Source organism: Canis lupus, chromosome 18 (assembly GCF_048164855.1).
Source record: "Canis lupus baileyi chromosome 18, mCanLup2.hap1, whole genome shotgun sequence".
In the NCBI taxonomy this organism is placed as follows: domain Eukaryota; kingdom Metazoa; phylum Chordata; class Mammalia; order Carnivora; family Canidae; genus Canis; species Canis lupus.
In genome coordinates, this window is record NC_132855.1 from 59,577,193 (window position 1) to 59,594,016 (window position 16,824).

General features: G+C 45.5%; 1 protein-coding gene across 4 annotated transcripts; it reads left to right on the forward strand.

Annotated features, from left to right (window-relative positions):
• The first annotated feature begins 1,611 nt into the window (after positions 1-1,611).
• LOC140609312 (Golgi-associated RAB2 interactor protein 6-like) lies at positions 1,612-13,360 on the forward strand. Of its 4 annotated transcripts, XM_072784649.1 has the most exons (9): positions 1,612-1,711; positions 2,209-2,383; positions 5,377-5,579; positions 6,108-6,369; positions 7,113-7,331; positions 7,425-7,690; positions 11,215-11,258; positions 11,915-11,957; positions 12,973-13,360. In XM_072784649.1, exons 2-8 carry the CDS (start codon positions 2,222-2,224, stop codon positions 11,920-11,922), a joined length of 1,164 nt encoding a protein of 387 aa, XP_072640750.1. In that variant the 5' UTR covers positions 1,612-1,711; positions 2,209-2,221; the 3' UTR covers positions 11,923-11,957; positions 12,973-13,360. The 4 variants fall into 4 exon arrangements, with proteins under 4 accessions (XP_072640750.1, XP_072640749.1, XP_072640748.1 ...); XM_072784648.1 differs by having other exon boundaries at positions 7,113-7,690; positions 12,933-13,360; XM_072784647.1 differs by having other exon boundaries at positions 7,113-7,690.
• Positions 13,361-16,824: the final 3,464 nt, after the last annotated feature.

The window sequence follows — 16,824 nt, forward strand, 5'->3', positions numbered from 1 at the left end:
CCATGTTGGGCTTCCTGCTCATCATAGTGGGGACAACTTCACTCCTCACTCCCTAAAGGATCTGAAGAGTTGTCTGGGGTTTTGGCTCTTTGACAGAGGTAGCCTGAGCCTGGACTAGTTCCTCATTCCCTGATTAGAGTAGAGGCCACTATCCCTGGATTTCCTTTGGAGGATCCCTCTTTGACTCAGCACTTCTCTGGGTGCAGGATTTGCACTGGGACCCAACCATCAGCCTGATGTCCTCCAGCCTGGACTGTTTCTGGGTGGATGAGACCCTGCTGTCCACTGGAACAAAGCCAACCTCCAAGGCGGTTAGTGAATGCTTTACTCCTCTTTCACTCAGGACTACCAACACAAAGACAGGCTTGCAAAGCAACATGCAGAGCTACTGGAACCAAGCTCCAGTGAGACAGTCTTGCAGAGTTACCTGCAGAGCCACTGGACCCCAGCTCCACAGAGAAACGCTTGCACAGCACCCTGCAGAACCGCTGAACTGGGGCTCCATGGAGACAGGCTTGTACAATGCCCTGCAGAGCCACTGGAACCCAGCTGTAGGCATTACAAATGTAGAATGCTACAGGCTATGGGATTTTTCAGGCAGGTCCTCAAATATGTCTTCTTTCAGTTTGTAAAAAAAAGGGGGGGGGGAGGGCTTTTGTTTTCCACCTACACACTGGAAAGACCCTTAGGTTACTGAATACATGTTTCTGTCATGTCTGTCTGATTGTTCACGAGTACTGTTTGCATGCTTTCACTGAATTGGTTTTCTGGTTCTCCCTGGTTTTGGGATTTTCTGTGTCTCCCTTGAAAAGGTCAGGGAAGGCTGTAGACAAAGACAGGAACAGAAGCACTTTCTGCCACCACAATATTCCCTAAGTTGTTATAAAGCCAAGAAGGTTCACTTTCCAGTCTGAGCTCCCTCCAGCACTAATAGCAGACAGTCTTTGCACATTTGCTCTGACCCCTCTGACCTCCCTAGTCACTCCAGGTAGGCAGTGGCTACGTCTCCGCTCCTGCTGGCCCACCCTTAAGGCACCGGGGCTGGGGACGCATGGGTGGCTCAGTGGCTGTGCATCTGCCTTTGCTCAGGTTGTGATCCCAGGGCCTAGGATCGAGTCCCACATCGGGCTCCCTGCATGGCGCCTGCTTCTCCCTCTGCCTGTCTCTCTCTCTCTCTCTCTCTGGATCTCTAATGAATAGATGAATAGAATCTTTATTTTTTTTTAAAAAAAAGTGTGGATGGTGCTCGCTGTGTGTGCTGCGCTTGCGCAAGCTCTCCAGCCCCCTCTCAGGTCCAGGAGCAGAGGAGCGGGCAGGCAGTGCGCCCGTGGGGGCGGGGGCGGGGGCGGCGCGGTGTGTGCTTTCTGGGGTGCGCATGCGCACTCTGGCATTCCGCGGAGGCGGGAAACCCTCGCCACGTGGAGGCTGCAACTTCATCTGTGCGCCTTTTGCTGTAGTTTCCTGCGGGCGCTGGCGGCGTTTGGATGAAATTATGTCGCTTTCTGAGGGGGCAGCTGTGGGGATGAGGACACAGTGTTGTGCGACGGCTATAGGTCACAATGGACGGAGTTTAAAGGCAGCCTGTGGGGCGGCGCAGAGGCGGGAGTTCCAGGGGGCACACAGGTGGGAGCGTGTTCGGGGTGTGGGGACGTTGAGGTGGCGGGGGCGGCCGCTCCAGCGCAGCTCTCGGAGGCCCACCCGGAGGCGAGGGGTCAGTCCATCCCCTCCACGGGGCAGGGGGCGGAGGTGGGGCTGCCTGGTTTGGTGTCAATGGTGTGACCCAGCCGAGATCATGACCTAGACCACGTGGGGGTGGGTGGGGGTGGTGAGCTTGGTGTTTGCCTGGGGGAGAGCTGCCAGGAGGAGGGAGCTGGAAGGGGGCGGGGCAGGACCTCCTGAGGAGTGGGCTTTGGGGTGGAAATCCCCAGGGAGGTGAGCGCAGGGAGGGCGCAGGGGGATGTTCCTGGGGGTGGGGTGGGGAAGGACTGGGAGGTGAGCACAGGAGGGGGTGGTAGGAAGGCCTGACAGGAAGGGACTCGCCCAGGACAGGGCAAGGCCACTGCTGTCCAAGTGGGCCTGACCCTGACCTTGACCCAGGAGGGCAGGACAATGTTCTAAGTGTGAATCCCAGCACAGTATGGTGTGGGTGTTACCCTGCTGGGGTGCCAGGGGTGCCAAGGCAGATAGTAAGCTGCCTCCTCCTGCCAGGTGTCTCCAAGAGATGGCCATGGACAGCAGCACACCCTCGCCCTATCATAGCAGCCACACCTGCCACATCCTGCACATGTTCAACAGGTCCTCGGGGAAGCTGCAGCGGCACCTGTGCAGGGGAGAGTACACCCTGCTGAAGGACATGCCCGTCTTTGAGAGTGATTTCATCCAGGTGAGCAGTGTGGGCTGCCCCCCCACCTTGATTCAGGGGTGTGTCCCCTCCCCCTCCCTGATTCATGTGTGTGCCCCTCTCCCCCCTTCCCTGATTCAGAGGTGTACCCCCCTCCCCTTTTCCCTGATTCAGGAATATACTCTCCTTCTCCCTGTTTCAGGGATGTATCCCCCCTCTGCCTTCACCCTGATTCACATGTGTGCCCCCTCCCTGATTCAGGGGTGTGTCCCCCCTCTCCCTTCACCCTGATTCACATTTGTGCCCCCTCCCCCTCCCTGATTGAAGGGTGTGCCCCCCTCCCCTCCTCCCTGATTCAGTAGTGTCCCCTCTCCTCCCTGTTTCAGCGGTGTATCTGCCTTCTCCCTTCTCCTTGATTCGCGTGTGCCCCCCCTTCTCCCTGGTTCACATGTGTGCCCCCTCCTCTCTTTTCCTTGATTCGCATGTGTAATACCCCCTTCTTTCATTCTTTTCTTTCCACATCTTACTGAGGATCCATTATATGCTGAGTGCCCAATTTCTTGCAAGAATGTAGTCTGTAAGTGTAATATTTTTTGAGGAAAAACATGATTATGATTTAATCTACATGGATGCACTTCCCTTCTTGCATTTCCCTTTCTCCCAAGTTACCACTGCCCCAAGTTGGTCATTATTCCCCTGCAGGTTTTGTCCCTTCATAAGTACTTGTTAAATGTTCTGTGACTCTTGGAGATGTAGTACAGTGTTCTTGTGTGGGACATGTGGACTTTTGACATCATGTCCTACTGCTTGTGTTATGTACAGGTTGCTTTTACTCACTCAATATGTTTTGTAGGAATGTGAAGCTCCGAGTATCTTGAAACCATATTTCTATGGTTCTCTTCAGTATCCAAAGCAATTTGGTGTCCATTTCCTGTGAGCCTCACAGCAACCTACTTATGTAGGCAGAATGAAGATCTCATCTTACTGAGGAGCAGACAATTCCAGAGAGGAAAATTACTTTCTCAGATCGTCATGTGGCAGAGGCCCAGGCTTTCTGGGCTTCAGTTCAGACAGTTCCTACTCTAGGGCTTTTGGGATGATGGTGTGGGTTGTACAAAGGGACAGCGGGACAGTATGAACCGAACTTTTGGTGTGAGCACCCAACACCTTGTAAGTGTGACAGAGAGAAGAGCAGGTGAGAGTTGACAAATGAGGATCAACTCGGGAGCTCCATGACTCTACATCTATTACTTGTTGTGCCCAAGATTGCGAATCCGAGAAACCACCAAGGAGCCGACACCAATGCAAACACACGAGGGTTTATTTACAAGCTCGAGCTTGGGTCCAAGTATACCCGACACAGTGGAGCTGGGACTTGGACCCCGAGGCTAAGAGGCGTAACAGCTTTATAGGGGCCAGTGGCCAATGGGATTGTAACATGCGCAGAAAGTTGCACAGTCATGTCAGTCCACACGCAGGTGGCCAATTGAATCACAATTTACCCTATAGTGACCATTTGAACTGGCCTGTCACTCTGGTCAGAATTGGCGCGCAGTTTTGGTGGGCACAAGGCGGGGTTACATTGTTATGAGCCAATTTCCGGGAAAGGTGTGCTCAGCTGCTTGACTAGGGTGGGGCAGTGCCTTAAGCAATAAGCAGGTCATGTAGGGGTCATACAGGAGGTGGTGGGTGCAGCACAAAATAGAGTTAGTCCTGTTCTGCTTGTCCAGGGGTAGGGGTAGGGGATTTTTGTGAAATTTCCTGGGTCCCACATTACTGATTCTCAACCTTGGAATGACCTGGAAAGTGGAGATAACACACATGCCCAGGACCCACTGCCAAAATTCTGGTGTAATGACCTCGCCAGTCTGGACAGCAGGACACCTCAGAGCTCCCAGTTGATTGAAATGTATAGGCAGGATTAAGAACCAGTAAACCCATACACATACAACACACAGATTATTACCCTCACTCAACTATTTGAGAGTTAGGTATAAGTGGCTAGTGTTATGTCCCTTTATTTTATTTATTTTATTTTATTTTATTTTATTTTATTTTATCCCTTTATCTTTATTTTTTTAAAGATTTATTTATTTATTTATTTATTTATTTATTTATTTATTTGAGACACAGACTGAGAGAGAGGGGTAGAGACATAGGCAAAGCAAGAAGCACAGGGAGCCTGATGCAGGACTCAATCCCGGATCCAGGGATCAAGACCTGAGCCGAAGGCAGGCACTCAACTGCTGAGCCACCCAGGTGTCCCTGTCCCTTTATCTTTAAATTCTTCATGTGTCTTCTAAGAACTTGGACATTTGCTTATGTAACCATGACACGATTTCATGGAATTTAATGTTCACAGAATGCTGTCATGCAATATATAGTGTGTGTTTACATTTTCTCAATTGTCCCAATAATGTTCTTAAGAGCTCCATTTCCTAATCCAGGATCTTGTATTACCCTTGATTGTCACACCTCTTTAGTCATTTAGTCCAGAATAATCCCTTTGTATTTCATTATTTTTTGCATTTGTGTTCTTGCTGTAAAGACCATTGTTTTTATTTTTAATAAAATGTCCATTTTGCAAGAAATTCTACATTTGTTTACCCAAACACTTATGGAGAAGTATTGGGTTGTGCCCATCCTCTTGTCACCAAAATTGTGGTGATGAACAACTTTGTACATCCCACTGGGGCATGTGCACGTAAATATAGAATACATTTTCAGAGGCTGAATTGTTGGGTCTTAGGCTGTGCATGGGTTTATTATTTTAATAGTGATCACAGGCACTTCTGAGTACAAAAGCACAGGATCCCAGGCATATTAAGGAAAGGGAATTTGGCTCCTATGAGAAGTCAGCTTGGAGAGGGAGATTGAGTCAGTTCTGTTGGCACAGTACACAGCTTGAACTACTTCCCTTTGAATTTTTGCCACAACCAAGAACTGTGGTGACCACTGTATTTAGGAGTAGAGTGGATGAGGGGAGATAGAAGAGGATGTAAGAAGTGCTGCTTCCCTCTTCCTTCCAACAACAGATCAACAGAAAAGGAGAAGTGATTGATATGCACAACAATGTGCAAATGGTGACAGTGGGCATCGCATATACCACCCCCAGCCTCACAATGCCGGATGTCATGCTTCTGGCACAACCAGCTGTGAGCTGTGCAGCCAATGCCAGAAATAGCCAAGATACTCAGATAAAGGACCTCAAGTCGACAAAGAGCTTGGAGCTGACCAGGTGAGTCCAAGAACTTTAGTCCCATCATACAGGATATATGCAGAAGGGACAAGACTGGCAAGCACGTGATTCACCACAACACAGAACCCAAAGTGTGAGAGCTCTGCAGTGCATGACCAGCAACTGTGGTGTGGATTCAGAGAAATTAAACACATGTATTGGGGCCCACCATGCTTTGTAGGGAAAGTGGCTCTTGATTATAGAAGAAGGGTTGTGAGAATAAGACTAGGAAGAAAGTCAGGGACACGTAGCAGGCCTTTCATGGCAGAGTGAGGGGTGGACTTCATAGGTGGTCAGGAACCTTGTGGTGTGGTATGAGGTACAGTGAGCTAAGTGCTGTTCTCTGAATTAAAGCTGCACCTGAGGAGGTGGATGTGAGAGCCGTGGTCAAGTGGAGAGGATTTTGCAGATCTTTAGGAGAGGAATAGATGCTGACTAGGCCAAAGTCAGCATCTATTCCCTCTTCCTTCCCTCCCTCTTCCTTCCCACTTATCTCAACCTAATCCTGCACTCTTTGCTCCCCAACAGGCTGCTTCCTTTGAAGTTTGTAAAGTTATCCATCTATAATCATGAAAAAAAACAGTTCCACTTGAAGCTTGCCACTGGCCGCTCTTTTTACCTACAACTGTACCTTCCTTCAGATGCAAAAGAAGACCTGTTTGCATGCTGGGAAGACTTAGTGTACCTGTTGAGACCACCACTGGAGGCTTACAGTGGTACCCAGGCCCAACCTGCTGGTGACATGATCTCCTTACCTGTGTTGGAGGCAGAGGATAGGAAAAGCCCAGCAGTAAGCCTTTGCATAGACTTGGGCATGGGGTCAGGGTGATTTAGAAGAGCAGCTAAGGCTCTTCCAGGCTGCTTTCTGAGGCTCACTAGGAGAAGGCATTACATTCAGATGAACTTTGGCCAAATATGGCACCCTGTAGAGACCCTGCCACACGGGAAAGGTCCCAAGTGCTTCTGAATATCCATGGTTCCTCAGATGTCAGCTCCTCTAACCTCATTGCCAGTGTTGTAATACCCTCAATATTATCCTCAGTGCCCAGCCTGCTCTGGAACAATCACTGCTCCAGCCTAGACAGTCTGATCTGTTGTGGGACACTTTCAAGTATGGGAAACCCCTTCCTTACCTGGAGCCAGGCACTACTTTCTCAGTGCATCTGTGGCATTGCTGCATGCTTTGTGCACAAGTGCACAATTTGTTACTAAATATGAGACTGTAAAATGTAATAGTTCTTGACCAGCAGTCTCTTTTAGGAACCTATTTTGCAGAATTGCTAAGACTAGCATATAAAATATAAGTGTGAGAATGCTCACTGAATGGCAATAATGCTTTTCCGGAACTGTCCACACAGAGAACTGGAGTGACCATTTTGAGGGTGCCATAGAGGGGACTCCTGCATCCACTGAACTTGATGACCTCAGAGTTTATCCTAATTATAAGCTCTTGGGTGGTTCAGCTTTAAGAAAGCAAGTGACAATCCCTTCTCCTCTCACTTCTCTCCTTCCCTGTTTCTCTTCTCGGGACAGGCCATGGAGCTCCGTGGACAAGGGGACCAAGATCAGGACAGCATCAAGAGCCTTCCCACAGTCACCAATGTGTCTGGGGTCACATCTCATGCTTATAGTGGTGGGGAAGGAATCAGGCAACTTGCTTCCCACACATACTCTGTCTGTAGGAACACCTTGTCTCTCCTAATCCCATCTGCAGGGTCCAGCCACAGGGCAGCAGTAGCTCCTCAGGGCAGTGTGAGTGTGGTTGCAGGAGGGGAGATAATCAGCAGACCTGTTAGGGAGACCACTGAAGGTCCAGAAGTGGGACCCTCCAACTCATCTTTCCAGAGTGAAGGCAATGTGAGCAAACAGGATGGGGACCACAGAGTCTCCCAAGTCCGGGATGAAGTCCTAAGGAAGAGCAAGGAAAAGGAGAGCACTCCTGCTAAAAGGCCTTCACATCCTGGTGGGATGGAGGAAGACGAATCATCACTGAAATCACATAGAACCACTCAGGGAGGTAAAACAGAGGACGAGAGCAACCTAAAGGGGCAAGGACATGGTTCCTCATTCCAGGAGTTAGTTAGCTTCAGCTTCATCCAAAAGGGGTCCAGGTGGGTGCCCAGATTTCCCTTTCTTCCTGCTTTCTATTGGCTTTAATTCACTCTTCCACTTTCAGATGCCCAGTCCTGAGGTATGCATGGTCAGTCAGGATGAGTGAGACACTGGATCTCTCCCCAAGGAGCTTGCAGTACAGTAGACGGGGTTGCACACTCCTTTTCTCATCCTCTTCATTTACTGCAGAGAATCCCAAATGCTAAATACTGGAAGGCACAGCTAGACAAGCAGTAAGATCAGGAGAGAAGTTGTGAGTTTCCTATAGTCTGGATGTTTGCTTCTCGGAACCATGAGCTCTCAGAGGACAGGGACCTGTAGACTGCCCTCAGGGAGGATGGGACAAGAATGGCACCAGTAGATGGCTCCTCAGGGAGGCCCGGAAGGGAGGACAGGGATGAGCATGAAGCTGGTAGATAGCCCCTTAGGCCAGACAAGAAGGTCATGGAGCCTGTAGATGACCCCTCAGAGAGGAAAGACGCACATGAAGCCAGTAAGAAGTCCCCTTAGGGAGGACAGAGGTGGGTATGGAGCTGGTAGATGGCCCCTCAGGGAGGACAGGGAAGGTCATGGAGCCAGTATGAAAGCCTTTTAGGGAGGAGAGTGATGAGCATGGAGCCAGTATGAAGGCCCCTCAGGGAGGACAGGGACTGGCGTGGAGTCTGTAAATGGCCCCTCAGGGGGGATGGAAGGGCTTGGAGCCTGTAGATGGTACTTCAGGGCAGACGGTCTGGTGTCAAGGTGGTATGAAGGCCCCTCCGGACAGGGATGTGTGTGGAGCCAATATAAATGCCCCTCAGGGAGGACAGGGACAAATGTGGAGTAGGTATGAATGCCCCTCAGAGTGGACAGTGACCGGTGTGGAGCAGATATGAAGGCCCCTCAGGGACGACAGGAATGGGCATGGAGCCAGTAGATGGCCCCTCAGGAAGGACAGGGATAGGCATGGAACCATTTTGAAGGCCCCTCAGGGAGGAGAGGGATGGACAAAGAGCAGGTATGATGACCACTTAGGGAGGACAAGGATGGCATGGAGCCAGTATGAAGACTCCTCAGGGAGGACAGGGACTAGCCTGCAGCCATTATGAAGGCCCCCCGGGAGGACAGGGACAGGCATGGAGCCAGGCATGGAAGCCCCTCAGGTAGGAAAAGGACGGGTGTGGAGCAGGTATGAAGACCCCTCAGGTAGGACAGGGACGGGCCAGGAGTCAGTAAATGGCCCCTCAGGGAGGACAGGAATTGGTGTGGAGCCAGTAGATGGCCCCTCAGGACAGGAATGTGCATGAAGCCAGTATGAAGGCCCCTCATGGAGGACAAGGATGGGCATGGAGCAGGTATGAAAGCCCCACAGGAGGATAGGGACGGTCATGGAGTCAGTATGAATCCCCACCGAGAGGACAGAGAGCAGCATGTAGCCAGTAGATGGCCCCTCAGGGAGGACAGGAAGGGGTGTGGAGCTGGTATAAAGGCTCCTCAGCACAGAGATGCTTGTGGAGACAGTATGAAGGCCCCTCAGGGAGGACAGGGATAGACCTGGAGCCAGTAGATGGTCCCTCAGGGAGGACATGGATGTGTGTGGAGTCAGTAGACAGCCCTTCAGGGATGACAGGGCCATATGTGGAGCTAACTAGAGGGCCCCTCAGGGAAGGAAACAGTCTTGTTTCTTACCCACCCTGTGCTGGCACTGTGTGCACACATCTCATTCTCACAACCATAAACAGTCAGAGGAAAGAAATGGGGGTTCAGAGTACATAAGTAACATGGACAAAGACACACATACTGATAAGTGGTATAGTAGGATTTCAATTTGTCTTCCTTGCACTGAACCTGTGCTCTTCCTCAGCACTTGAGAATTATTCTTATGGCTATTTTGAAAGGCAAAGATGAGTATTCTTAAAACAAACTCAGACGTGTGGAAAAGTTGCGAAAGGATAGTACAGTTTCTGTATATTCCTTCTGCAGCTACACCCATGTTCACACTGCATAAGTATAGTAAGTGGTCAGAACCAGAGGATTAATGATGCTGCAGAACAGTAACTCAGATAAACATTTGAATTACACTGGCATTTTGGGTCCAAGATCCCACACTGAATTTACTAATTATTTCTTTGTAAAGTCCTATTTTTTTTAATTAATTTATTTATTTATGTATTTTTTAAAGATTTGTTTATTTATTTATGATAGACATAGAGAAAGAAAGAGAGAGAGAAAAACAGGAGGAGGGAGAAGCAGGCTCCATGCTGGGAGCCTGACGCGGAACTTGATCCTGGGACTCCAGGATTGCGCCCTGGACCAAAGGCAGGCGCCAAACCTCTGAGCCACCCAGGGATCCCCTATTTATTTATTTTTTATTGGAATTCAATTTGCCAACATATAGCATAATACCCAATGCTCATCCTGTCAAGTGCCCCCACTCAGTGCCTGCCACCCAGTCACCCCCACCTCCCTTTCCACCACCCCTTGTTCGTTTCCCAGAGTTAGGAGTCTCTCATGTTCTGTCTCCCTCTCTGATATTTCGCACTCATTTTCTCTCTTTTCCCTTTATTCCCTTTCACTATTTTTTATATTCCCTAAATGAATGAGACCATATAATGTTTGTCCTTCTCCGATTGACTTACTTCACTCAGCATAATACCCTCCAGTTCCATCCACGTCAAAGCAAATGGTGGGTATTTGTCATTTCTAATGGCTGAGGAATATTCCATTGTATACATAAACCACATCTTCTTGATCCATTCATCTTTCGATGGACACCGAGGGTCCCTCCACAGTTTGGCTACTGTGGACATTGCTGCTATAAACATCAGGGTGCAGGTGTCCCGGCGTTTTGTAAAGTCCTATTTTCCTCTAATTGTTTGCCCCTCACTTTTAGCATTCATCAGAGGATTTTGTCTGCACCAGTTATTCTTGTGTTTTCTAATGCAGATTTTGTTTCCCTAGTTCCCTCTGCATATATATCAATTGGTATCCACTGTTAGGAAGAAGTATCCTTTATCCTTCATTTATGGTTTTTTCTTTAAGATTTTATTTATTCCTGAGACACACAGAGAGAAGCAGAGACACAGACAGAGAGAGAAGCAGGCTCCCCACTGGGAGCCTAATGCTGGACTGGATCACAGACCAGGATCAAGCCTTGAGCCAAAGGCAGATGCTCAACTGCTGAGCCACTCAGGCGTCCCTCATTTATGTTTTTATTCAATTATTTATGACATGGATATTTATTCTGAGTATAATCAGCTTTGCTTTTTTGTTGTTTGGTTGGATCGTTGGTTTGATTATTCTACCTAACGTCAGTGCAAACTCCTTTAGGTTGTTTCCTGTCTTCCAGCCACAATCCCTGTCTTGTCTTTTAGTACTTTCTAGCATTTCCAGGTTTTCCAAGCTCATATTTAGCCTAGACTTGTAATCAACTGCTTCTCCAGGGAGTCCTAGTGCTTTTTATTGGAAAATAGTGTTTGTTTAACAAAATCTTGTCACTATGCCATACTTGTTTTGACTATGGTTGCTCTCTTTTGTTTTGCAGGTTATCTCAGAAATTGAGGAAGAGCTTGTCTAGAACTTGGTCAGGTAATGTTCCATAATCCAGAGATTGGTTTCCTTGTCCTGAACACTCTTGTGCAGCTTTTCCTAGTCTCTGAGGCAACACACTTTAGCCATTCATGGAACTCAAGGACATCAACTAGAATTTATCTCAGATGTCATCACAGTTCACCCACCCATTTCAAACACAGGGAAACATAATTTTCTTAAAGTGGGTCAATTTACTCATTTCTTGAAACAAATGAGTATCACATGGTCTGTAATAATAACTGGTATATATAAACAATTAGGCAGAGTGGTGAGTACATGCTAGGTTACAGGATATAGCTTACACAGTTTCAAAGGGTGGAGGCAGCTGGGTGAGGGTAGGAAGCTCATAGCTCAGGAGATGCAGGAGTAAGACATGCTTATGCAGTCACTGGACTTGCTCTACAGAGATGTGGGGGGCAAGGGAGTTATTTTACCACACTTGTGCTGAGAATGACCACTGCATAAGTGAGTGCAAGAAAACTAGAATCAGAGAAGTCAGTTAGGACTATGGCCATGCAGGGGAGAAATGATAAAAGGACTGAACATCAGGCATATAGAAGGGCCATGAGCATAGACCCCTTAGAACATGATAAACGATTAGGCAAGGGATAGAGGGATGATAGACAATATGACACAGGCTTTCTACTCAACAGGTGGATAGTAGTGCTGTTCATAGAGCTGGGAAGATACAAAAAGGTGAGAAAATATAATAATGAACTCAGTTTGGACAGATAAGACTTGGCCTTTGTATTTTAAGGTATTCTGGTTTGCTAGGACAAGATCTGATAATTCATTATTTTTTTCAAGATTATTTATTTGAGAGAGGGAGAGAGCAAGCGGGAGAGGGGAAGAGAGAGAATCCCAAGTCTACTCTCTGCTAACCACTGAGACCAGTGGAGTTCTCATCTCATGACCCTGAGATTACGATATAAACTGAAACCAGGCAGCCTGGGTGGCTCAGTGGTTTAGCACCGCCTTTGGCCCAGAGTGTGATCCTGGAGTCCCAGGATGGAGTCCCACGTCGAGCTCCCTGCATGGAGCCTGCTTCTTCCTCTGCCTATGTCTCTATCTTTCTCATGAATAAATAAAATCTTAAAAAATAAAAAAGTGACAGCTGAAACCAAGAGTTGGATGCTCAACCGACTAAGCCACCCAGGTACCCCTGATTTGTTATTTTTGTTACGTAAACATTGACTTTGAGCCAACTGTGTGTCAGATTCTTTGTTCTAGTCAGGGCAAGGTGAAGTGTGCAGTCTCATAAACAAAGCCCATAGGGAGCTCACAGACGAGCTGTATTAAGGGTATAAAAGTACAGCATGGAGCAGAATTTGAGCAATGCTTTCCCAGTACCACCTCCTAGAGGAAAAAAGGAAACATGTCCAAGAGATAGTCACTAGTCAAGTTTGGCTAAAGTACAATGTGCCTGTGAAAGAGACGATAAGATGGTTAAAATGCCGGGGGGAGGGGGGGGCTCCAGATTGCCACATACTTCAAATACCATGCTTAGAAGTTTGTACTTAACTGAAGTTTTTTGTTGTGTTTTATTATTATAGTTTTTTATTTTGTTTTTTAAGGCAAGGAATGATATGATCAGTAGTAGGCTTTTGAATCAGAATCCATGACTCAGTTAAGTAAGAGTCAAAATTAAGAATCTCTTCCTTTCATTGTCAGTGGGATACCTTCAGTGTGTTTCATCTTGACTCATTTTCAGGATCTTCAAATTGAACCCTCCAGATGTTTTTTGTTGTTGTTGTTGTTGTTCAGATCTTCAGAGCTCTCCACAATGCAGACAAGATTATGAGTTTCTGAAATAAAAGTTTCAGTGAGAAACTTTTCAGTGAGCTCTTTACTAAGAAGAGCTTACCTACTTACTGTAGGTAAGGTAGAGGAAGTGTGGAGGAGAGTAGCATGGAGGCTGTCATGCAGGCAGCGGGTGCTGTGCAGAGGGTCTTGGCATCACTGGTACCATAACATCTGTGACCAAGGAGGCAGTAACCATGGAAGTCCATCATAAGAGGTACCAGGTCATGGAGAACAAGCTACTTCCAGATAGATTCCTTTTGGCATTGAATAAATAATACTTGCCTTTTGCAATAAAACACTATTGTCTTTTCTTCATTTACATGTTCCATAGTCTAATAATGACCTCAAAAGATTTTGCAACATCACCTAAGCTATAGCCCGAGATCCTAGTTTCCTGCCTAGCACAGCTCTACTCGTGCCTTTGCTCAACAGAACCAAGAGGAGTACTGCTCCTTGCCTTAAGCATTGTTGGCCTATGGTTCCTTGGGCTAACTGAAAGTCCCATACTATTGCGTAAGATAGTCTTCCCTCTAAAGGTTGCTTCATATAGATGTCACATCTGTTAGATTAAGGAAGAATGGGACTTGTGTTCTCTCAGGAGGATATCCATAGGTCAGGGAGGAGTACAGCCACATTTTTCAGTAATCAGAATATGAAAAACTAACATCTGGAGTTAGCAATTCCACATCTGAGTCAATACCCTGAGGAAATTCATGAATGTATTCCAGAAGATAACTATGGGAATTCTGAGGCAAAGTGCAAAAATTATCTCCCATGTTCATCAAATGAAGAATTGATAAATTACGGTATACATGTACTGTCGGATACTACACCACATTGGCAGCTACGCACATGGATGTGGATGAATCTCCCTCCTGGGAGAGCAAGTTAAAGAAGCAAGTTAAAAAATAGAATTTGATTAATAAAATGGTTTGAAAATGAGACCAAACAAGATGACTGCCTGTTAGGTACTTTCTTTTGAGAAAAGCTATCTCTCTGGTGGAAAAGAGATGTCACCTGGAAAATATACAAAAGAGAACCAACAATGTTAGAAATTGTCCTATTTCCTAAATAAGGTTTTGGGTATACAAGTATTTAATTTTTATACTTTAACATGTTTGAAAGCAGAATTATCCCTAAGTGATATGGTTGTCTTTGTCTTAGAAATAACCAATTTATTTTATTAACTTTACTTTTCATGTAGTTACAAGAGTAATGTGTGTCAATAATTAGCCTGAAGGGCAACTTTTATTTTTTAAGAGATTAGGTTTTTTAAATAAAGATTTTATTTATTTACTGGTGAGAAAGAGCACAGAAGGAGAAGCAAAAAGCAGACCCATGCTGAAAAGGGAGCCTGGTATAGGGCTCAATCCCAGGACCCTGGGGTGATGACCTAAGCTGAAGGCAGATGCTTAACCAACTGGGCTACCCAGGTGCCCTGGAGGGTAACTTTAATGAGTATGAAATATGAATATGCAGTGACAAGAAATCATTGTGTTATTTGGCAGCATTTTTTGTTTGTTATAATGCATAATATAATATCTTTTGAACTGTATCAATTCAGGTAAAATATTTGTTGCTGTAATCCATACATGTATCACACACACACACACACACACACGCATACTTGTGTATATGACCTATTTTATGGTAAAAAAAATCTATTGTCTGTCTTCATGCATTCATCTGTGTACAGACACAGACACCTTTAATTTAGGACCACTTGACTGGGGAAAATGAGGGATTGTGGCAGAGACAACTAGTTGGCTACTCATTGGCCATTCTTGCTTTCCTTACTAATGGTGTTAATTTAATTGAGATCAAGGGCCTTCATAGCATTGGCTTCTTACTGCCTGAAGATAATTAGAGAAGGAAGCATGGTTTATTGGCATTATTGGTAAGTGTTCCACTTTGTTGAGATGAATCTCTTCATTTTTCATCATGTTCTGAAAATCTATTTTGATGAAATATATTAACTATGTGTATTTGAGATGTTAAGATTTTCCATTTTATCTGTCAGACAATCTGGCATTGTAATCTGGTCAGCTGAATAGCATGGGACTCTACTGATTTTTGTTTGTTTGTTTTTAATATATCCTATGGAGAATGATGATCTTTGAATTGGTATCTAACCTGATTAGGTTCAGTCATAGGTCCTACCTGCCACCTAAGGGTTTTCCTTTGTACATGAATTCTATTTTAGAATTCCCAGTGTGATATCCGTCTTACGTGTGGATCAGTGTGGATGCTTTTGAGTCTCTCTTGCAGTTTACTCCATACTTTTGTTCTCAAAGCTTAGAATAGGCTCTTTTAGATTCAGGCACCTGCAATTTGGATATGAACCTACTTTATATATTCATGAGGTTGCTTACTTAGCTACCTCCACACCATTTTTTGTATGTGTTCCTAGGGGGTCTTTTCCTAGTCTTTTTTTTTCCCTTTATTTTATTTTATTTTATTTTTATTTTATTATTTTATTTTATTTATTTTATTTTTAATAAGTTTATTTTTATTGGTGTTCAATTTACCAACATACAGAATAACACCCAGTGCTCATCCCGTCAAGTGCTCCCCTCAGTGCCCATCACCCATTCACCCCCACCCCCCGCCCTCCTCTCCTTCCACCACCCCTAGTTCGCTTTCCAGAGTGGTTTTGATTTGTATTTCCCTGATGGCAAGTGATGCAGAGCATTTTCTCATGTGCGTGTTGGCCATGTCTATGTCTTCTTCTGAGATTTCTGTTCATGTTTTTTGCCCATTTCATGATTGGATTGTTTGTTTCTTTAGTGTTGAGTTTGATAAGTTCTTTATAGATCTTGGAAACTAGCCCTTTATCTGATACGTCATTTGCAAATATCTTCTCCCATTCTGTAGGTTATCTTTTAGTTTTGTTGACTGTATCCTTTGCTGTGCAAAAGCTTCTTATCTTGATGAAGTCACAATAGTTCATTTTTGCTTTTGTTTCTTTTGCCTTTGTGGATGTATCTTGCAAGAAGTTACTGTGGCTGAGTTCAAAAAGGGTGTTGCCTGTGTTCTCCTCTAGGATTTTGATGGATTCTTGTCTCACATTTAGATCTTTCATCCATTCTGAGTTTATCTATGTGTATGGTGAAAGAGAGTGGTCTAGTTTCATTCTTCTGCATGTGGATGTCCAATTTTCCCAGCACCATTTATTGAAGAGACTGTCTTTCTTCCAATGGATAGTCTTTCCTCCTTTATCGAATATTAGTTGACCATAAAGTTCAGGGTCCACTTATGGATTCTCTATTCTGTTCCATTGATCTATGTGTCTGTTTTTGTGCCAGTACCACACTGTCTTGATGACCACAGCTTTGTAGTACAACCTGAAATCTGGCATTGTGATGCCCCCAGCTATGGTTTTTTATTTATTTATTTATTTATTTATTTATTTATTTATTTATTTATATAAATTTATTTTCTATTGATGTTCAATTTACCAACATACAGAATAACACCCAGTGCTTGGTTTTCTTTTTTAAAATTCCCCTGGCTATTCGGGGTTTTTTCTGATTCCACACAAATCTTAAAATAATTTGTTCCAAATCTCTGAAGAAAGTCCATGGTATTTTGATAGGGACTGCATTAAAAGTGTAAATTGCCCTGGGTAACATTGACATTTTCACAATATTAATTCTGCCAATCCATGAGCATGTAATATTTTTCCATCTCTTTGTGTCTTCCTCCATTTCTTTCAGAAGTGTTCTATATTTTTAGGGTATAGATCCTTTACCTCTTTGGT